The 17,375-nt window shown below is 38.8% G+C and overlaps 1 protein-coding gene across 1 annotated transcript in view; it reads right to left on the minus strand.

Annotated features, from left to right (window-relative positions):
- SYT10 (synaptotagmin 10) overlaps nt 1–7,285 on the minus strand; it is a 75,647-nt gene extending 68,362 nt beyond the window's left edge. Inside the window, exon 1 of the mRNA XM_068560861.1 lies at nt 7,135–7,285. Within this exon, the coding sequence (XP_068416962.1) occupies nt 7,135–7,285 (151 nt within the window). The remainder of the gene's footprint in view (nt 1–7,134) is intronic.
- Nucleotides 7,286–17,375: the final 10,090 nt, after the last annotated feature.

Below are 17,375 nucleotides of genomic sequence, written 5' to 3' on the forward strand. Positions count from 1 at the left end.
TGAGCCATAAAAAGAAATGAAATTGAGTTATTTGTAGTGAGGTGGATGAAACTAGAGACTGTTATACAGAATGAAGTAAGTCAGAAAGAGAAAAATAAATACTGTATGCTAACACATATATATGGAATCTAAAAAAAAAAAATGGTTCTGAAGAACCTAGGGGCAGGGCAGGAATAAAGATGCAGACGTAGAGAATGGACTTGAGGATACGGGGATGGGGAAGGGTAAGCTGTGATGACGTGAGAGAGTGGCATGGACTTATATAAAGTAACAAATCTAAAATAGATAGCTAGTGGGAAGCAGTCCCATAGCACAGGGAGATCAGCTCAGTGCTTTGTGACCACCTAGAGGGGTGTGATAGGAAGTGTGGGAGGGAGATGCAAGAGGGAGGAGATATGGGGATATATGTATATGTATAGCTGATTCACTTTGTTATAAAGCAGAAACTAACACACCATTGTAAAGCGATTCTACTCCAATAGAGATGTTAAAAAACAAAAAAGAAAAGGAGGATGGTTCTGGAATCAGGTAAGTTTATAGGTATAGGCAGGAAGACAAGGGAATTCTTGTTTGTAAGTACAATTTTCTCTGCAAAATAGGAGTTAGGGTCCACTGCCAGTTATTTTGGGATATTGGGGAATAATTTGGAATATTTAAACAGACTGGGGAAAATCTGATATATGAACTTTAGAGAACAGGAGAAGATTGAATAGGAAAACAAAGGATGTCTGGTCAGAAATGAGGGTTCTTTTGATATTGGAGACTAAGAGTGATACTCATCTGCCTGGTTTTAAAACCTCCTAAATATTCAGTTTCTTTGGTGTAGGAATAGAGAAGCAGATGAATTTATCCATGAATGAGCACCCTCTACCTTCCCAGGAGAATGCGATAAACCTCAAAGGAAAAATGATTGCAATGAATAAATGATGTATCATAAGTATGATGCAATATTTGTTGACAGGGAATTCACACAGAGGTAGAAAACTGAATGGAGTTTCCAAATGAGAAAGATAAAAGCATAGGAGCTCTTCGCTGACACTCGGAATATTTGAATTTATAATTCTAAAATAATACTGTTTAACATAATGACTAGTGTTTGAGCATGATCATAAAAGAAATGAGGTAAGGTGGAGAGGAGGAGAAGATAAAAGAAATGAGGTAAGGTGGAGAGGAGGATCTCTCTAGATCAAAATTTTAACGTCTCTGGATAATTAAAAAGAATCCATTATATGCCATTCATCCAATTATATCTTGGTAAGAATTAGAGTAAATGAAATTTCAAAAATTAGATTAGACTCAAAGATAATCAGGTTTAAAATTGCTCAAACTCTGATTTGACTACATACATATGCATAACTATTGCTTCCACCGGTATGTATCTACTTACCTATCTGTCTGTCTGGTTGGCTGACTCTATATCTCTGACTGATTTGTAGCTATAAAGATCTTACTCTTTTATCATGTCTTAATATCTCAAAATAAAGTGACATTGTTCTGAATAAAACAGGAAAGACCACTCTCATCAGCAAACAGAATAAGCCAAAAAATGCTAATTCCTCAGAATCTTTTAGTAAAACAGAACTTTGCTAAAGTCTAACATTTGCATGGTCTTAATTACTATGGAATATAAATACTGTTAGGTCTAATTACCTATTAACCATGCAGATGGCTACGATGCAGAAAAACATAGGCCAATTTTCATGCTCTCAATTCCAATTACTACTGCCTTAGTTGATAATCTTATCTGTGTCTTTCTGCATCATTTTTTAAAATTTTAAAATTCTAGTTTTTTAATTTCTCAAAATGTACAAAGAAGTAATTTCTCAATTAATCAGAAATTATAATTTCTTGTATATTCCAAGTCTTTTGTTTCTTTGGTTGTCCTCATTGTTGCCTGATGACAGACCATGTTTATGGCAACATTCTGCAGAGAACAAGAGGTAATAAAACTCAAACCAGCAACTCTTATTCAGAGAAAGCTGAGGAAAGCTGCCTCTAAAACGAAAATTTGGAATTACCTTTGAAGTTAACTTATTTATACTCTTCATATGGTGTTATTATTATAATGGGGCATAATTCTGATTTCTACAATAAGGGACCAAATAAATAGTGACTTAAACAAGACAGAAGTTTATTTCTCTCTCATTTAATTAATTGGCTCAGCATAAGAAAGCAGGGCAACTACATCAGCTTCAGGTGTTTGGAATCCCGGTTTCTTCCATATTTTTACTTTTCTATTCAAAGGTTTTTGCTTTCTCCTTAAAGTCCAAGATGGCAAGCTTAATGTCTACATTCCAGGCAGCTGGATGAAGAATAACAAGCTTGTTACAATTGCTAATAGCCATTAAGTAAGTGTGTCATAGTTTTCTCTGTGTATGTGCTAAAGCAAATACATCAGCATCAGAAGTCGCAGAATGAGTCTAAATCGGCTTGGAAGAAAACACTGGAGAAAATAGCGAAGCAGACCCATAACCCTCATAAGCCAAACTTTTGTTGGGTCAGATGAGTTTGGCAACATTGCCAACATTCGACATAACTGTACAGCTAGCTTTAGAGCACAGCAACACTAGATTTTATATCTCTTATAAATCCCTGCAAGGAAAAAAAATGCATCATTACTACTCTTGACAGCATTCTTGATGGTAAAGAGTCCAATAATGAGTGGATAAACAAAGGTATCACCAATTCTCAATCAAAAAGCCATTCAGAAGAATCAGACTCAAAACTTTAATTTTTAAATTATTTTAACCTATTTGTCTTTTATGCTTTCCTTTTTATATTTGTACAAGAGTGATATATGATATTAAAAATTTATGTCTAACTTTTAGAAGTTTTTCCATAAGTATAAAATAGAAATTCTATGTGATAAGAAAGCATAATTTAATTTGCATCCTTCTTTTTCCTTTTTTGGTATCATATAAAATAATGTTGTGTCTTGTAATCAATAGCATCTTAGATTCAATAAAATATGGTATCAAGTATAGTACCAAATATCGTGTTAAATTAGCCAAATTTATTTTTTAAATCTTTACATATATTCGTAATTGAGTAAATGATTTATAACCTGTGATTGTATATTAATTCTACATTTACATTAACTTGAACAACTGTGCACAACATTTAATTAATGGTACCAGTACCATTCTTATTAGTCAAGTAACTTCAGTGAAAGTGTTTGCCTACTTGCTCCCACATCTAAGAAATTGAAGAACATACCTGAATTTAGAAGAATTTGTTTAAATGTTTATTTTAGAATGTTTAGTACTAAATTAAAAGTATAAAAATGCAAATTTATAACATTAATTAATTAAATGTTTATTTAAAATATTTAAATTATGGTTAGGTCTATACAGTTGTGATGTGACTATGAGCTTAAGTGGGTTTGATTAGCTGAATTTATGAGGTCTGCTTTTCAAGCAACAAAGTTTCCTAAAACCTCATAGGGATTTGGATGTGGAGAAGCAATTAAAGACTGACCAGAAATGAACTCAAATGCAGTTCAAATACTCTTATGTAAATTCAATCACAGTATGTATGAAAAATCGCATTTAAGGCCAATATATTGTTTTGTATTTTCCCTAAGCATTATAGCACTAAGTCCTATTGTATCAATAAATTAATGAATTTAGTGGGTGATCTATCTATTTAGGGGGACAGGGAGAATCAGTGGCAAAAAGACTGCAAAAATCTGACTTTCTAAGAAAACGGCACATGATGAACTTTCCAGTGTACTAGTAATGTTGGCATCAATAATGTCTCTAAAAAAACTACTCCAAAAGAGTAAACTAACTAGTGTTGCCACCTGCAGTTAAGTTTTTGTAAAGTTCACTAAAATATAGGATCTGTCAACTTAATTGCTTGATACTCAAGTCAATAACGCTGCTGCTGCTTCTGCTACTGCTGTAGTAGTAAATGGTAAAGAGAATGGTGAAGCTGCTCCTTACTGGCATTAAAAAAAACAGTAGGAGGATATCTTATTTACATATATGATTCATGACTTCTTTAAGGTAGAATAACTTTAGGATTACAGTCAACCCTCTGTATCCATGTTCTGTATCCATGGGATCAACCAACCACAGGTTGAAAATATTAAAAAAAAAAAAAAAAAATTCTAGGAAGTTCGAAAAACCAAAACTTGAATTTTTTACACAGGCTACTATTTACATTACATTTACATTGTATTTACAGCTATTAACATAATCATTTACCTTGATTTAGGTATTAAAAGTAATCTAGAGATGATGTAAATTATAAGGGAGGAAGCGCTGTAGGTTACATGCAAATACTACATCATTTTATATAAGGAACTTGAGCATCACAAATTTTGTTATCTGTGGGGGCTCCTAGAACAAATCCCCCATGGAGACCAAAGGAGGACTATACCTGAACTTCTCTGCCTCTACACCTATATGAAGGAATCTAAAAATATACACAATCTGGAAGCTTGCAATTGTCACTGCAACCTTAGAATAACTGACACCATCTGGGCAGTGCTGAAAGTAAGAAACCACTGTACCATTCAATGTCCATGTCCTCCTACCAATAATGTGTTTCTCATTAAACAAACAGTGAGTAGAAGGATCACCTACTGGAAATGTGTTTACGTAGGGATCTTTAATAAAGGACACAAGTACATAAGTTATAAGAATATTTACTTTAAAGAACAAAGTGAAGCTGAGTTGCTAATTAATATAATTAAAGATTTGGTAAATAATCTTTGATCCGTTTCATAGATATATATTGGTATTGGGAGTTTATTTGCAGATTAAAGTATTTTACTTCTAATTGTTGCATAGATTTACAAATGGAAAATGTAAAGCAATCTTGTGCATCTTTATATCTCATACACAACCTAGAAGGATGTATTTTCTAGTGACAGCCATTCAATAAATATTCATATATTAAATTGAATACCCCATTTGAATAGTATATATTTTCCCCTAAGGGCAGAAAAATATCCATGTAATTGTTTTAGACTATGTTTTGCCCACTTTTTGTTCCCAAGGGAAAGTCCAAAAAGAATTAGGATTACAACTACTTCTTGTAGTGCTTAGGATGAGCTCAGAACCCTTTCTACAATTCATATACTGTGCTTTACCTTAAGCTGATAATTGTGTATTTATAAAGATTTGAGAGCTAGCGTTTGTTTTCCAACCTTCAAATTTTCCTCATTATCAATCAATTTGAGACCCAGGAAACCACTATTCGGTGTATGATCACAAGGGGTGGTGGTGGGGTAGTGGTGCAAATCAGTAGTTTTATCCACAGTATCAACTGTTAAATGACCAAAGTACAGGTCTTTAAACTTAAATACTCTCATTTCTTTCACTTCACTTCCTTCTCTTAGTCTTATCTTTAGCAAGTGTATCATCAAAGACATTTCAGAGCAACTTATCCAACCACCACACAGGATTTTAAGTTCACTCTATTTTGAGTGTTTATCTCATGCTTAGCTACCATACACAAGACAAGCATATACACAATGTTCACCCAGTGCCTTCCACTAGTAGTTGAGTTTCATACATTCTTAGCAATTTAACACCTGCTGAATAAATGGAAAAGACTCTGTTGTGTTTATAAAAATTCACAAAATGTCTACGCTTCCAGAATATGTACCGAAGCAATTATGTATCATTCCGCTCCAGGGCCCAAATAGCAACATCTCCTCAGGTTCTGCCAAGTGCACACAGAAGCCTCTCGTGGTTCCTATTGTCAAGATCAGAGAATTTTAAAAGTGCAAATATTCCACTTAAATAATGGTATGCAAAGACTAAACCACATCTCTCCTCCACCTCAGTCCCCTCTCCCTTTGTCTTCGGTAGTAGTGGATGAGGGGATCACTAACTGTGCCTTCTTTGCCTCCTCCCCAGCACAAGAGTTCACCGTCACGTTCCACACTGAGCTACGGCCCAACTCTTACCTGTTGCCTTGGCTACCCTCAACCCACGAAGCCCTGCCAGGTGACTAAAATGACGGGAAAGTAAGGGGAAAGAAACAAGACCCTACAGAAGGAATGATAACCTTCCAGCCCGATGACGAAAATCCCCAACCAGTGTTCGTCTCCCAAAGCAACAAGTGACCCTCTCACAAGGGACTCTTAAAACCACGCGGCCAGCAACTTCCGGAATCCATCTCGCCCGCGTCAACAGCACAACAGGCGGCACATAGCGCAGGTGGTAAAAAACCCTTTACCCCAAGCATGACCAAAACAGTGGCTCTGATACGCTCCCCACCCCCCTTTGAGAAAAATCTGTCACCTGAGACTTCTTTCCACCTCCAGATTTCTGAAGGTCGATGTGTTTCCTCCACCCCACCCCGTTTTTTCCCCCCAAGTTTCTTGAAGGGGCAGAGAGGGTGCCTGTGTTGGGGGGTGTATGAGCACGTGTGTAGAAAGGATTTATAACCCTTTGCCTCTGTTCCACGTAAATCTGTATGTGCACTGAGCCTTACCTGTCGCGTCAAAAAAATGGGATCCATAATCCCTGCTGTTGGGCCAACGTTGTCATGAAGCCCTATAAAGTCATATGTATTAAAGGGCTTTGCACACTGTCAAATGCTAGACAGCTTGCGGCCGCGGGTTATCCCTACAGGGATCTTTTCTGCTCTCGAGGGCCAAGGCAGCCCCATTTCCAACGCGGTTCTTTGCGTCCACGCCCGGATTCTTCCGCCCGGCCCCTTCCCCAAGCCGCGACCCACCACCCGCGGTACAAGCTAGGACAGCCAGAGTCCGGGTGGCGAATGGCCCCCGCGGGCAGCGCTCGGCTAACAGTCGGACGCCGCCGCCCGCGCTCGCCCCTCCACTCCGGGAGGGAGATCGGAGGCGTGGGAGAGCTGAGGGGGGCGGGGGGGGTGCAGGCGCCTGGGAGCTAGAGACGGCGCCGGCGGGTACGGAGTGGACCGGAGAAGTGGAAGAAGCCGGGCAGATGGAGGCGAGGAGACAAAACCCGAACAATCCACGCTGGAAGTCGCCAGGAGCTGACCAGAAGGAAGGAGCGAGGTAGGATAGGAAAGCGCGGCGCCCCAAAGATGCGCCGGCGCCGCACTGAAGGCTCAGGACCCGGGAGCTTAGAGCCGAGAGGACGCGGGTCCCAGACGACTGGGGGGAGGTCGCGAGCGGAGCCCTCCCCCAATTACCTGCGCTACTTCCGCCCTGGCTGCCTCTGTCCGGGGGGAAGATGCTCGAGCATTTCTCCCACTCCACCTGGCCCGCGAAGCACAGCTCGGTGACGATGTGCAGCGCCTTCTGGCACAGGCTGCTCACTCCGTCCTCCTTTTGGAAACTCATCGTTTGGCCTTGTTTCCCCCAGTTAGCCGTCCTTTCCCCTTCCCGTTACCTCTGTGCTGGCCCCTCTAGCGCCCTAAACCATAACCGGCCCTCGAGGACTTTGGCCGGAGAGCGCGCAGCTAAAAGGCGGCAATTTAGGAGCCCCAAGTTGGCCCCATGGCGGGAGCGGAGGGCTCGGGAGAAGGCGGAGAGGCTGGGGCGGTAACCGGGGCGAGGCAGAGGCGGCAGCGGCGGCTGCGAGGTTTTTGCCAACTCTCACGCGGCGCGAACGAGCCCAAGCGAGCTGGAGAGAGACCCGGCATGGAGTGCGGAGGGGAGGGGGTGGGAGACGTAAAAAAACTAAAGCCCTCGGCTGCTGCAGCGCTTGTGTTTCTGGCGGGTGCCTGATGGGGGCGCGTCCAATCGCAGCCTGGCGCCGGCCCGGTGACCCCCCAACAGAACGCGCCGTCCCCCTTCTTTAGTCCCCGGGGGAAGGGGGAGACCATGGGGGAGGGGCGGCCCGGCTCCCCTGCTGGGTTGTCCTGTTGAGGCTGGGGATGCTCTTCTGGGGGCACAGGAGGGCGAGAAATCTTGGTTTTCTCTGTACCTTTTTCAGCCTCCGTACACCAATCTCCTCTTCCCTCCAACGTGACTACGGATGTGCTCTATCCGGTTCTACTTTTCTGAAAAGTCATTCCAACTGAAAACAAACTGAAAAAGTTAAATTGAAAAAACGAGTAGATGAGTAATAAAACTAGATGTCTATAGAAAGAAGACATCCCAGGAAAGCATTTTAAAAATGATTGTTTAGAGACAGAATATTCAACCCAAGAGGTCTTTTTATTACTAGTAGTGAAATTCACCATGAGGTACATTTACTGATTACCCAGTTCAGTTTTTCTTTATGCATAAACAAACTGAATAGTCAAAATTTAATTGATTGCCTTTTTGATTTTTTCTTTATTAAACTTAGGAGATCTCAAAACAAAATATGTTATTTGTATTAATATTCAATTAGGATTCTGTCCACTAATCTGGAATTGGCGATTGAGACTGCATAACCTGAACCCATTTATCACCCTTTCAAGTGACTTAAATACTGAAAAAGACAAGCCACAGTTGTTAAAGGGGAGGAGGGTTAATTTCAAATCTGTCACACACACCACTGCTTAACCTGAGGAAATTGTTTTCAGGTGTTTATCTCAGTCGAGGAGATGACTGAGGGGCTTGGACTCATAATTCTCTAATGCAAATGAATGATAATCACTAATGGAGCTAGAGCTACAAAATAATGTTAATAAACATGTGCCACAAGTTTACAGGAAATGCATTTACATTGCTTTTAAATTGTTTTCAGGCTGAGTTTGATCCCATATTATAACCTGAAGATTGATTTAACCTTTGTTAGGTAAGGATTCTTTACTTTAGAAGTGGAATATCCTGAATTTGTTCTTGTTGAGGAGGAAGAAATTTCCCCCTACCCGTCTTGATTCTTCAGGCTGGTCTACGAGTTAAATTGATTTGAAGCAAATCAACAGGAGAAAAAATATGTATATAACATGTATACAGTGGGAGAGACTCAGGAAAAATGAGTAACTCACCAAAATGGCTGCAACCCTCACCTTAAAAGCCCTCTTCAGCTAAAGGCAAAAAAGGGTGTTGGGAGTAGTGGTTTGGTACCTCGAAGGGGAGGAAGGCAATTCACATGGAGATGGGAAAGCAAATGCTTGGTAAACAAATGTGTTCTCGGCCATAGGGAGACAAGAGAAATTTTAACAAACAGACCTTGCTAGGTTCCTCCCAGTCTACAAATCTAGTTCATACAATAGTTACCTATGATGATAGCTCCCTTCCTGGACTCCTCTATCTACGTTTTTTTAGGCAGCTAGGAGGAAGGTCGAAGTTTCTTCCTGAGTCTTTTTGGTACTGTTGTTTTCAGCTCAAAATAATCTATATGCCAAAGAGACATTTTGGGACAGCAGGTTTTGCTCCCGTAGAATAGGTTGTTTTATTTTAAACTGTTTGACAGTTTGTGATAAATTATTTCCTCTGTAAGGACACTGATAAAGCTTACTATAAATATTCAGCATAACATCCCAGTAGGGAGCATTTATTAGTTGAATCATTTTGACCTGATTCATAGGACAATTGGTATAACTAGGACTACTTTTATCGTGAATTAAGAGAAAGTAAAATCTGCAGGCTTCATTTCCTTTTTTTTTTTTTAATGCACATCGATTTGGGTTTTTTTTTTAGATCAGATTGACTAAAGAAATAATTTCACTGTGATTTAAAAAAATCTTGAATATCCACTATGTTTAAAGATAAGTGTTACTGAACAAGGGCTCCTGTGCTGATGTTACAGAAAGCCAAACTCTGACAGTGGGTGTTTGCAGCAAAGTAAGGATTTATTTGCAGGGCACCAAGCAAGAAGAACAGGCAGCTTATGCTCAAATGGCTTTCAGGCAAGGGTTTTTAAAGACAGTGTTAGGAAAGAAGGTCATAGGTTGTGTGATCAGCTTGTGGACATTCTTCTGATTGGTTGGTGGTGAGGTAATAGGGTGATGGTTTGGAAACCTCAACCTTCTGGTTCTAACCAGTCTGAGGCCTACATGCTTGTGGTCAGCATGTAGTCACCATCCTCCACCTGGGTGGGGGGGTCTTAGTTTCTACAGAATAACTTAAAGATATGCATCAGATTTTATATCTATCTTCAGGAGGAACTAGCAGTCCTGTGACTCTATTGTCCTAATCATTAACTGCTTGAGCCTTCTCTTTGGAACTTAGTGAAGACCTTGAAGACTAATGCCTTTTTTTCTACAATCAAGAAATGGGGGACAGAGAGGAGATTCTGTACTCAGGAAGGCCCCTCAGGGTCCTGCTCAGTTTCATAAGTAACAGATTTTAGTAAGGCCCTTTCCAATTGTCCTTGCCCTCCAGTCCTCCACACTCTAGACTGACCCATATGAAACAACTTGTAATGTAATGCTGTGTTTTCATATTTACTATATGAGCTCTTGTGTGGGATGACCAAATCAGTGATTTTATACTACTTACTTGCTTATGTGGAGTAAGGCAGAATGTCTCTCTAATGACCCTCTTATGTTTGATTTCAGTGTTAAATATTATTAAGTAAGCAAATTCTGAAAATAACTTTCCTGGTATTTGCTTATGCTGTTCCTACTATTTGGTTGTTTATTACTATTCCTACTGCTGTGTTTCCACAACAAGCAGAGTTAATTTCACTTGGATATTCATTTTTCTGAATTCATTTGTCTGAAATATTTTTGCTTTCTTCTAAAATTAATACCATAAGGATTTGATTTATTTTAGGCCATCTAGAGATGGCATCTTTAGGCCATCTCACAGTTCATTAACAGGTGGGTCAAGTCAGGATTTTATGTCACTTATTAAAGCTCAGGTAAGAGTTTTGGGAAAGTAGAAACTGCATTGAAAGTCATTTTTTTTCAATGATGAAGGATAAGATGACAAGAATTTAAACTCACAGTCTTTAAATTTCTTTGCCAACTATTTTAATAAGAGCCTAATAAACCACACAATACAGATTTTCATATACTTCCTCACCAACACTCTGAAGGAGTTGCTAAAGTAGTAAGGAATGGGAGAACAGGTTAGGCTGACACTTACTGAACACCATTTGCTGTGTTAATGTGAGGCATTGATAGTCAAAAAATACAGGCTGTAAGGGTCTTTGTCACAGCTTCCTTCTGAGTGACCTTTGCATTAAGTAGAGGAGGAATTGGTTTGGGGGGGAAGATCCTATGAGAATTCCTGTGTGAGCTAAACTAGCCTCTTGAGTGGTAATTTTGGACATTCAGTACTCCCTGATTTCCCTGCTTGCTCAATGCTTTTCCAATTCTTTCTTTTTCCTCTTCCCATACCCCTTTCAAAATATGGAGGAGAGGGAGTTATCGTCTCAGGTAGAGATCTACCCGAGGTATTGGTGGATTTTCTGAGGAATTCGAGCCCAACCCTGGGAGACAGGACTCTTAGATCACTCTGAGGGACCACTCCAAAAATGTAAAGGAGGATCCAGGATATATAGGTGTTTTTGCAACAAAAACCAGGTAGTCTGAACATAAAAACATTACTGTTAAAGAAAACCAGATATCTTAAGTTAAGGAATTTGGCACTTTTCTATATATGGGAAGATGCAAGAGTCTGGGCTCATTGAAATCATTCCTTTGATATGCACCTTAACTATGTGGGGCCAATATTCTGTGTTTTCCCATCCTGAGTCTCCTCAGGGTGCACCTTTGGGGGGGTTGCTGCAGTGATTGACTGCTTGATGGCAGGCATCCTGTTTCTATCCTGAGTTCCCTCAAAGGCTCACCTTTGGGGTGGCTGCAATGTGATGGCTTGATGGCTGCAACACCCTTTGTTTACTGATATGGCAGTCAACACTTTTTTTCATTCAAATAATTTCAAATATTACTTGATCCCAAAGACAGGAAGTAAGAGAGTGAGTAAATGAAGAAATATCAGAACAGCTGAGCTCACTCTGAAAATGAAGATCAGAGGCAAATATTACATTTTAATTTATTTAAAGCTTTACCACATTCCTTTTCTGTGTTCTATAGTAGCTCAGGTTCATAAGGGCCCAATTCTAACTTCCTGTACATGCTTGAGTCTTCTCCATATTTCTTAATTTGGAGAATGGCATCGTCATTCACACCCAAGTGGTGATGATGATGACCAGATTTCTGGCTTGCAGGCATGGGTATTGCTATTGAGAAATCCCATTCTATTCTGGCTCCAGATCCTTTTAATCAATCTGATTCATCACTCTGGAAGGTTTGGTGTCTTCTCTTTTTCCATTGTGTTCACTTGTTCATTTATCCTGACAGATATTCAGTGAGCATTTCAGAGACTCAATTTTGAGAAATTTTACTGATTTATTCCTTTGATAATCCTTTGCTTTCTATTTTTCTATTTCTTTCTATTTCTTGCACCTGTCTAGAACTCCTTTATGTTGGATTTTGGACCACCAGGATTGAATCTTTTATTTTGTTATTCTTCTGCTTTCCATCTCTACCACCCCCTACTCTTTACAGTTGAAATTTTGGGAAATTTCCTTGACTTTATTTTCTTTTTCTAAAGAAAATTGAAGTATAGTTGATTTACAATGTTATGTTAGTTTCTATTGTACAACAAAGTGATTCAGATATATGTATGTGTATATATATATATTCTTTTTCATATTCTTTTCTATTATAGGTTATTACAAGTTATTAAATATTGTTCCCTGTAGTATATAGTAGGACCTTGTTGTTTACGTATTTTATATATAGTAGTTCATATCTGCAAATCCCAAACTCCTAATTTATCCTCCCCCTTTCCACTTTGGTAACCATAAATTTGTTTTCTATATCTGTGAGTCTGATTCTGTTTTATAAATAAGTTCATTTGTATCATACTTTAGATTCCACATATAAGTGATATCATATGAAGTTTGTCTTTCTCTGTCTGATTTACTTCATTTAGTATGATAATCTCTAGGTCCATCCACGTGGCTGAAAATGGCATTATCTCATTCTTTTTTTATGGCTGAGTAGTAGTCTACTGCAGACATGTACCACATCTTCTTTATCCATTCATCTGTTGATGGACATTTGGGTTACTTCCATGTCCTGGCTATTGTAAATAGTGCTGCTATGAACATTGCGGTGCTTGTATTTTTTGAATTAGAGATTTATCTGGATATATGCCCAGGATTGGGATTGTTGGATCATATGGTAACTCTATTTTTAATTTTTTAAGGAACCTCCATACTGTTCTCCATAGAGGCTGCACCAATTTACATTCCCACCAACAGTGTAGGAGGGTTTTTTTTTCTTCACACCCTCTCCAGCATTTATTATTTGTAGACTTTTGATGATGGGCATTCTTACCTATGTGGGGTGATAACTCATTGTAATTTTGATTTGCATTTCTCTCGTAATTAGTGATATTGAGCATCTTTTCATGTGCCTATTGGCTATCTGTATGCTTGACTTTCTTTTATGAACTTTCTATTAAATTTCTACAATTTCAGCTATTATAGTTTTAAGGTATGCATACTTTTTATTGATTGTTTTTGTTTCTTATTTCATGGACATATAGTCTGTACTTCTTTTCAGACCATGTTAATTGTTATCTTTAACTTTCCTCCACTGCTTCTGTCTTGTATCTTTTCCCTCTGAATAACTTCTTTTTGCTCTAGTTTTATTGAGATATAGTTGACATATAACATTGAATAAGTTTAAGATGTATAACATAATGATTTATGTGTATATTATGAGATGATCACCACATTTTAGTGTATCATGAACTGTAGCAATGTAAGTATTAAAATACCAAAAGCGTGGATTAAAGAATACCATTCCCTCAATAGAAAAGAGAAAAAAGAAAAAAGAAAACTACAAATAGTGATTTGGGCTTCGAGCTATGCTTTCATTTTGTGAAACTGGTATGTCAATAAACCAAAATTCATGCAGATCAAATGAGAGACCTAGAATTATCCATTAATGATTTGCAAAAAAAAAAGGCTTGTCATCTATTACACTCTCATTTTAGTAAATGATCATCCAGGGGTTCTTCCATCCAAAAATTTTACTACCTCTGAAATTCATTTGTTCTGTCACTAGAGAACTCTGACTAATGCACTCTCTTAATCTCATCTCCGGTGGTCTGTCTCCTAATCTTGATGAGCTACTCTTGTCCCTTTAATCTTGCCTAAGGTGGTTTCTTGGCTGCTCCTCTCTTGATTAGCATCTGCTTGAATCTGCCCTTTGGAACTCAGGGAAAGTCATGGAGGCTGGAGTCTTGCCTACAAAGAAATGGGGAACAAAAGGGCCTCCATGCCGAGGAGCCCCACAGGGCCCCACTTGGTTTCATTACCCCCTTTTCTTTGATGGGGTGACGACTGCTCTGACTACTTCCTGCTGAGATGGGGTGTAGTCCTGCCTAAATTTGGAGGAATAGATACCGAATTAGAAATATTTGAGTTCCAAGTCCCAGATCCAAGTCTTATATGATTAAGATATCAGTCCCTTAGGAATAAGCCTGAAACCCGGTCCAGACTTGGCACTTTGGAGAGACTTGTAGCCAGTTGTTTTCAAACCATTCCCTGTATGGGGAAAACCCATTAAGGCAATCCTGAAGACCTGGAAATAGGAAGCTGACCACATATCTAGCAGTTAAAATTATTGAAAGAATCAGCATATGAATCTATAGTTTTGTAGTAAAAGGTATGAGAAAGGATAAGAAAACAGAATTTTCATTCCATTTGTCAAAACAAATAATTTCCCAAAGGGTGAGATGTCTGCTTTTTGGGAGTCTGCTCACTGGCTGTAGGCAGGCTTGGCTGGTTCATCTCTGGTAATCTTCTTACTCTAGTGTGATGTACCCACAGTTTTACTCCATGCAATTTTAGAGAAGCGTGACTAGTAATAAGAACATCATAGGGTCCCTTCCATTTTTCTTCAAGCTGCTGCTCAGGTCATTGCTCTTTTTAACACTTTCAGCAGCCTCTTGTCTCCCGGCTTTGGAGGGATGTAAGGAAGCTTCCAGGCGAGGGGAGACCCAGATTCTGGCAGAGGTATCACAACATAAGGTGCTATCTTTTCTGCTTCCCCAAAATAATTTCTTGGAGGAGGAAGTCTAGGGTAGTCCAGGCAGGAGGAAGAGAGGAGCATCCTCAAGGCAAAAGTGCAGCTGCTAAGGCTGTCCCTCTTCCACCATCTATTCCGGCCTCAGAGTCCAGCTGCTGGGATGGTGGACAGGGTATGATTGGGGCTCAGCCTTTCCAGGCAAGGGTCCCAGGTGATCTGGCCTTCAGGGACACCCCTGGGACCATCCCCAAGTTGGTCCCTTCATGGTTGCCAAAACTGTTACCCAAAGCTCAGCCTCTCTTTACACTGGTGCCAAATCAAATCTTGGAGACAGAGTTTTGGGTGAAGTAGAAAAAGATAACTTTATTGTTTTGCCAGGCAAAGGGAGACACACCGGGCTTCTGCCTCTAAAAACTATGTGTCCCTGAATAACTTTTGTTTGTTTGTTTGTTGTTTTTCATGTTGTGGGATTTTCTCAGGTGTCTGCTGATAAAAATGACTAGATGTAAATGCTCTCTATTTCTATTTAAGAACACTATAATATGGAGTTGAAATGCATTAATAAGGCTTACAACCAGTGAGCTTCACTGAAGGATGATTCAGTGTACTTTGAAGTGGAGCATCCCAAAATTTCAGAGAAGGACAATCTAATCTTTCATTAGAGATGTGGGGTAATAATTAAAGTCTGTCTGCTTTTACTTAACCATCCTTTTTCTGGTGCCTCAATCTTCCCTCTTGAAATCCTGTTGTCTTGTTTCTGGAGCCTTTCTATCTCCAGGGAAAAACCCTTTTATTTGCAAGATTGGAGAAGTGTAATCACCTGACCACAAGAATTTTATGGGTGGAGACTTGAGCCTCAAGACATTTAGAGAATTACACTAACTCCTAACCCCACCTTTTTTAGCCCTTCACCCTACCCCCAACTTCTGCAGAATCAGTACAAGGTATCTTCATATTTGCATTTTTCTGAGGCTCTGTGAGGTGATGCATTAACTTCTCATTTTTTATCTGCCTCTAGAGGTTTAAGCTCCCTCTACTCAGGACGGCAGTTACTACTCCACCTTCTTCTATCTTGGAAAGGTATTGACATTTTTTGTCAACTCCTGTGTCCTCTCCTATTCTTTTTATCCTATTGGATTTATAGCCTTTCATTGCTGTATTGTCATTTCAGTGTCATTTCAAGAGGGGTAGGAAAACATATCTTCAATCCATCATGTTTAACTGTTTAAAAGGACAGTTCTGATTATGTCATCCCAGTGCTTCCTCATTGTGCTTTAGATATATAGAATACCTTGCGTGTGGCCTGTAAAGCCCTACCTGACTTGACCTCTGCCTATTTTCTTTGTTCTCTACTGAATTCTTTGACTTTGTGCTTTCTTTTTATTCTCTATGTCATAATTTAAATTGAATAATTAATTTGATATAAACTCTAGTACATAGAGAACTTTTCTTCATTCATTACTGCTCTTTTCCAATTGCCTTGTGCTGTGCCAGCAGTAACAGTCATTTGATAAATATGAATGAATGAATAACTTAATGTATGCCATTTGTTAGCCCTATTGCCTTCTTTCTAGTTATCAGAAATAAAAACCTTTAATTACCTGTTTCAGAAATACCACAGTAGAAAAGGTATTCCATGCAAATGGAAACAACAAGAAAGGTGGGGTAGCAATACTTATATCAGACAAAATAGACTTTAAAATAAGACTATAACAAGTGACAAAGAATGACATTACATAGTGATAATGGAATTGATCCAATAAGAAGATCTGATAATTGTAAATATATATGCACCCAACAGAGGAACACCTAAATATACAAAGCAAATATTAACAGACATAGGGAGAAAATGACAGTAACACAATAGGAGACTTCAACACCCCACTTACATCAATACAGATCATCCAAACAAAAAATCAATAAGGAAACACTGTTCTTAAACAACAAAATATAAGCAAACCAAATTCATCAATACATTAAAAGGATCATACAACATGATCAAATGGGATTTATCCCAGGGATGCAAGAATGGTTTCATATATGCAAATCAATCGATGTGATACACAATATTGACAAATTGAAGAATAAAAATTGTATGATCATCTCAATAGTTGCAGAAAAAGCTTTTGACAAAATTCAACATTTGTGATAATAACTCTCAACAAAGTGGATATAGAATGAACATACCTCAACATAATAAAGGCCATATACGAAAAGCCCACAGTTAACATTATACTTGATGGTAAAAAGTTGAAAGCATTTCCCCTAAGATAGGAAGAAGACAAGAATGCTCACTCTTTTATACAACATAGTATTGGAAATCCTAGCCACAGCAGTCAGACAATAAAATGAAATTTAAAGAATCCACATGAAAGGAAAAAGTAAAACTGTCAGTGTTTGCAGGTGACGTGATACTATGCATAGAAATCCTAAAGAAACCATTAAAAAACTACTAGCATTCATCAATGAATTCAGTGAAGTTGCAGGATACAAAAGTA

This window comes from Eschrichtius robustus, chromosome 13 (genome assembly GCF_028021215.1).
Source record: "Eschrichtius robustus isolate mEscRob2 chromosome 13, mEscRob2.pri, whole genome shotgun sequence".
Lineage (NCBI taxonomy): Eukaryota > Metazoa > Chordata > Mammalia > Artiodactyla > Eschrichtiidae > Eschrichtius > Eschrichtius robustus.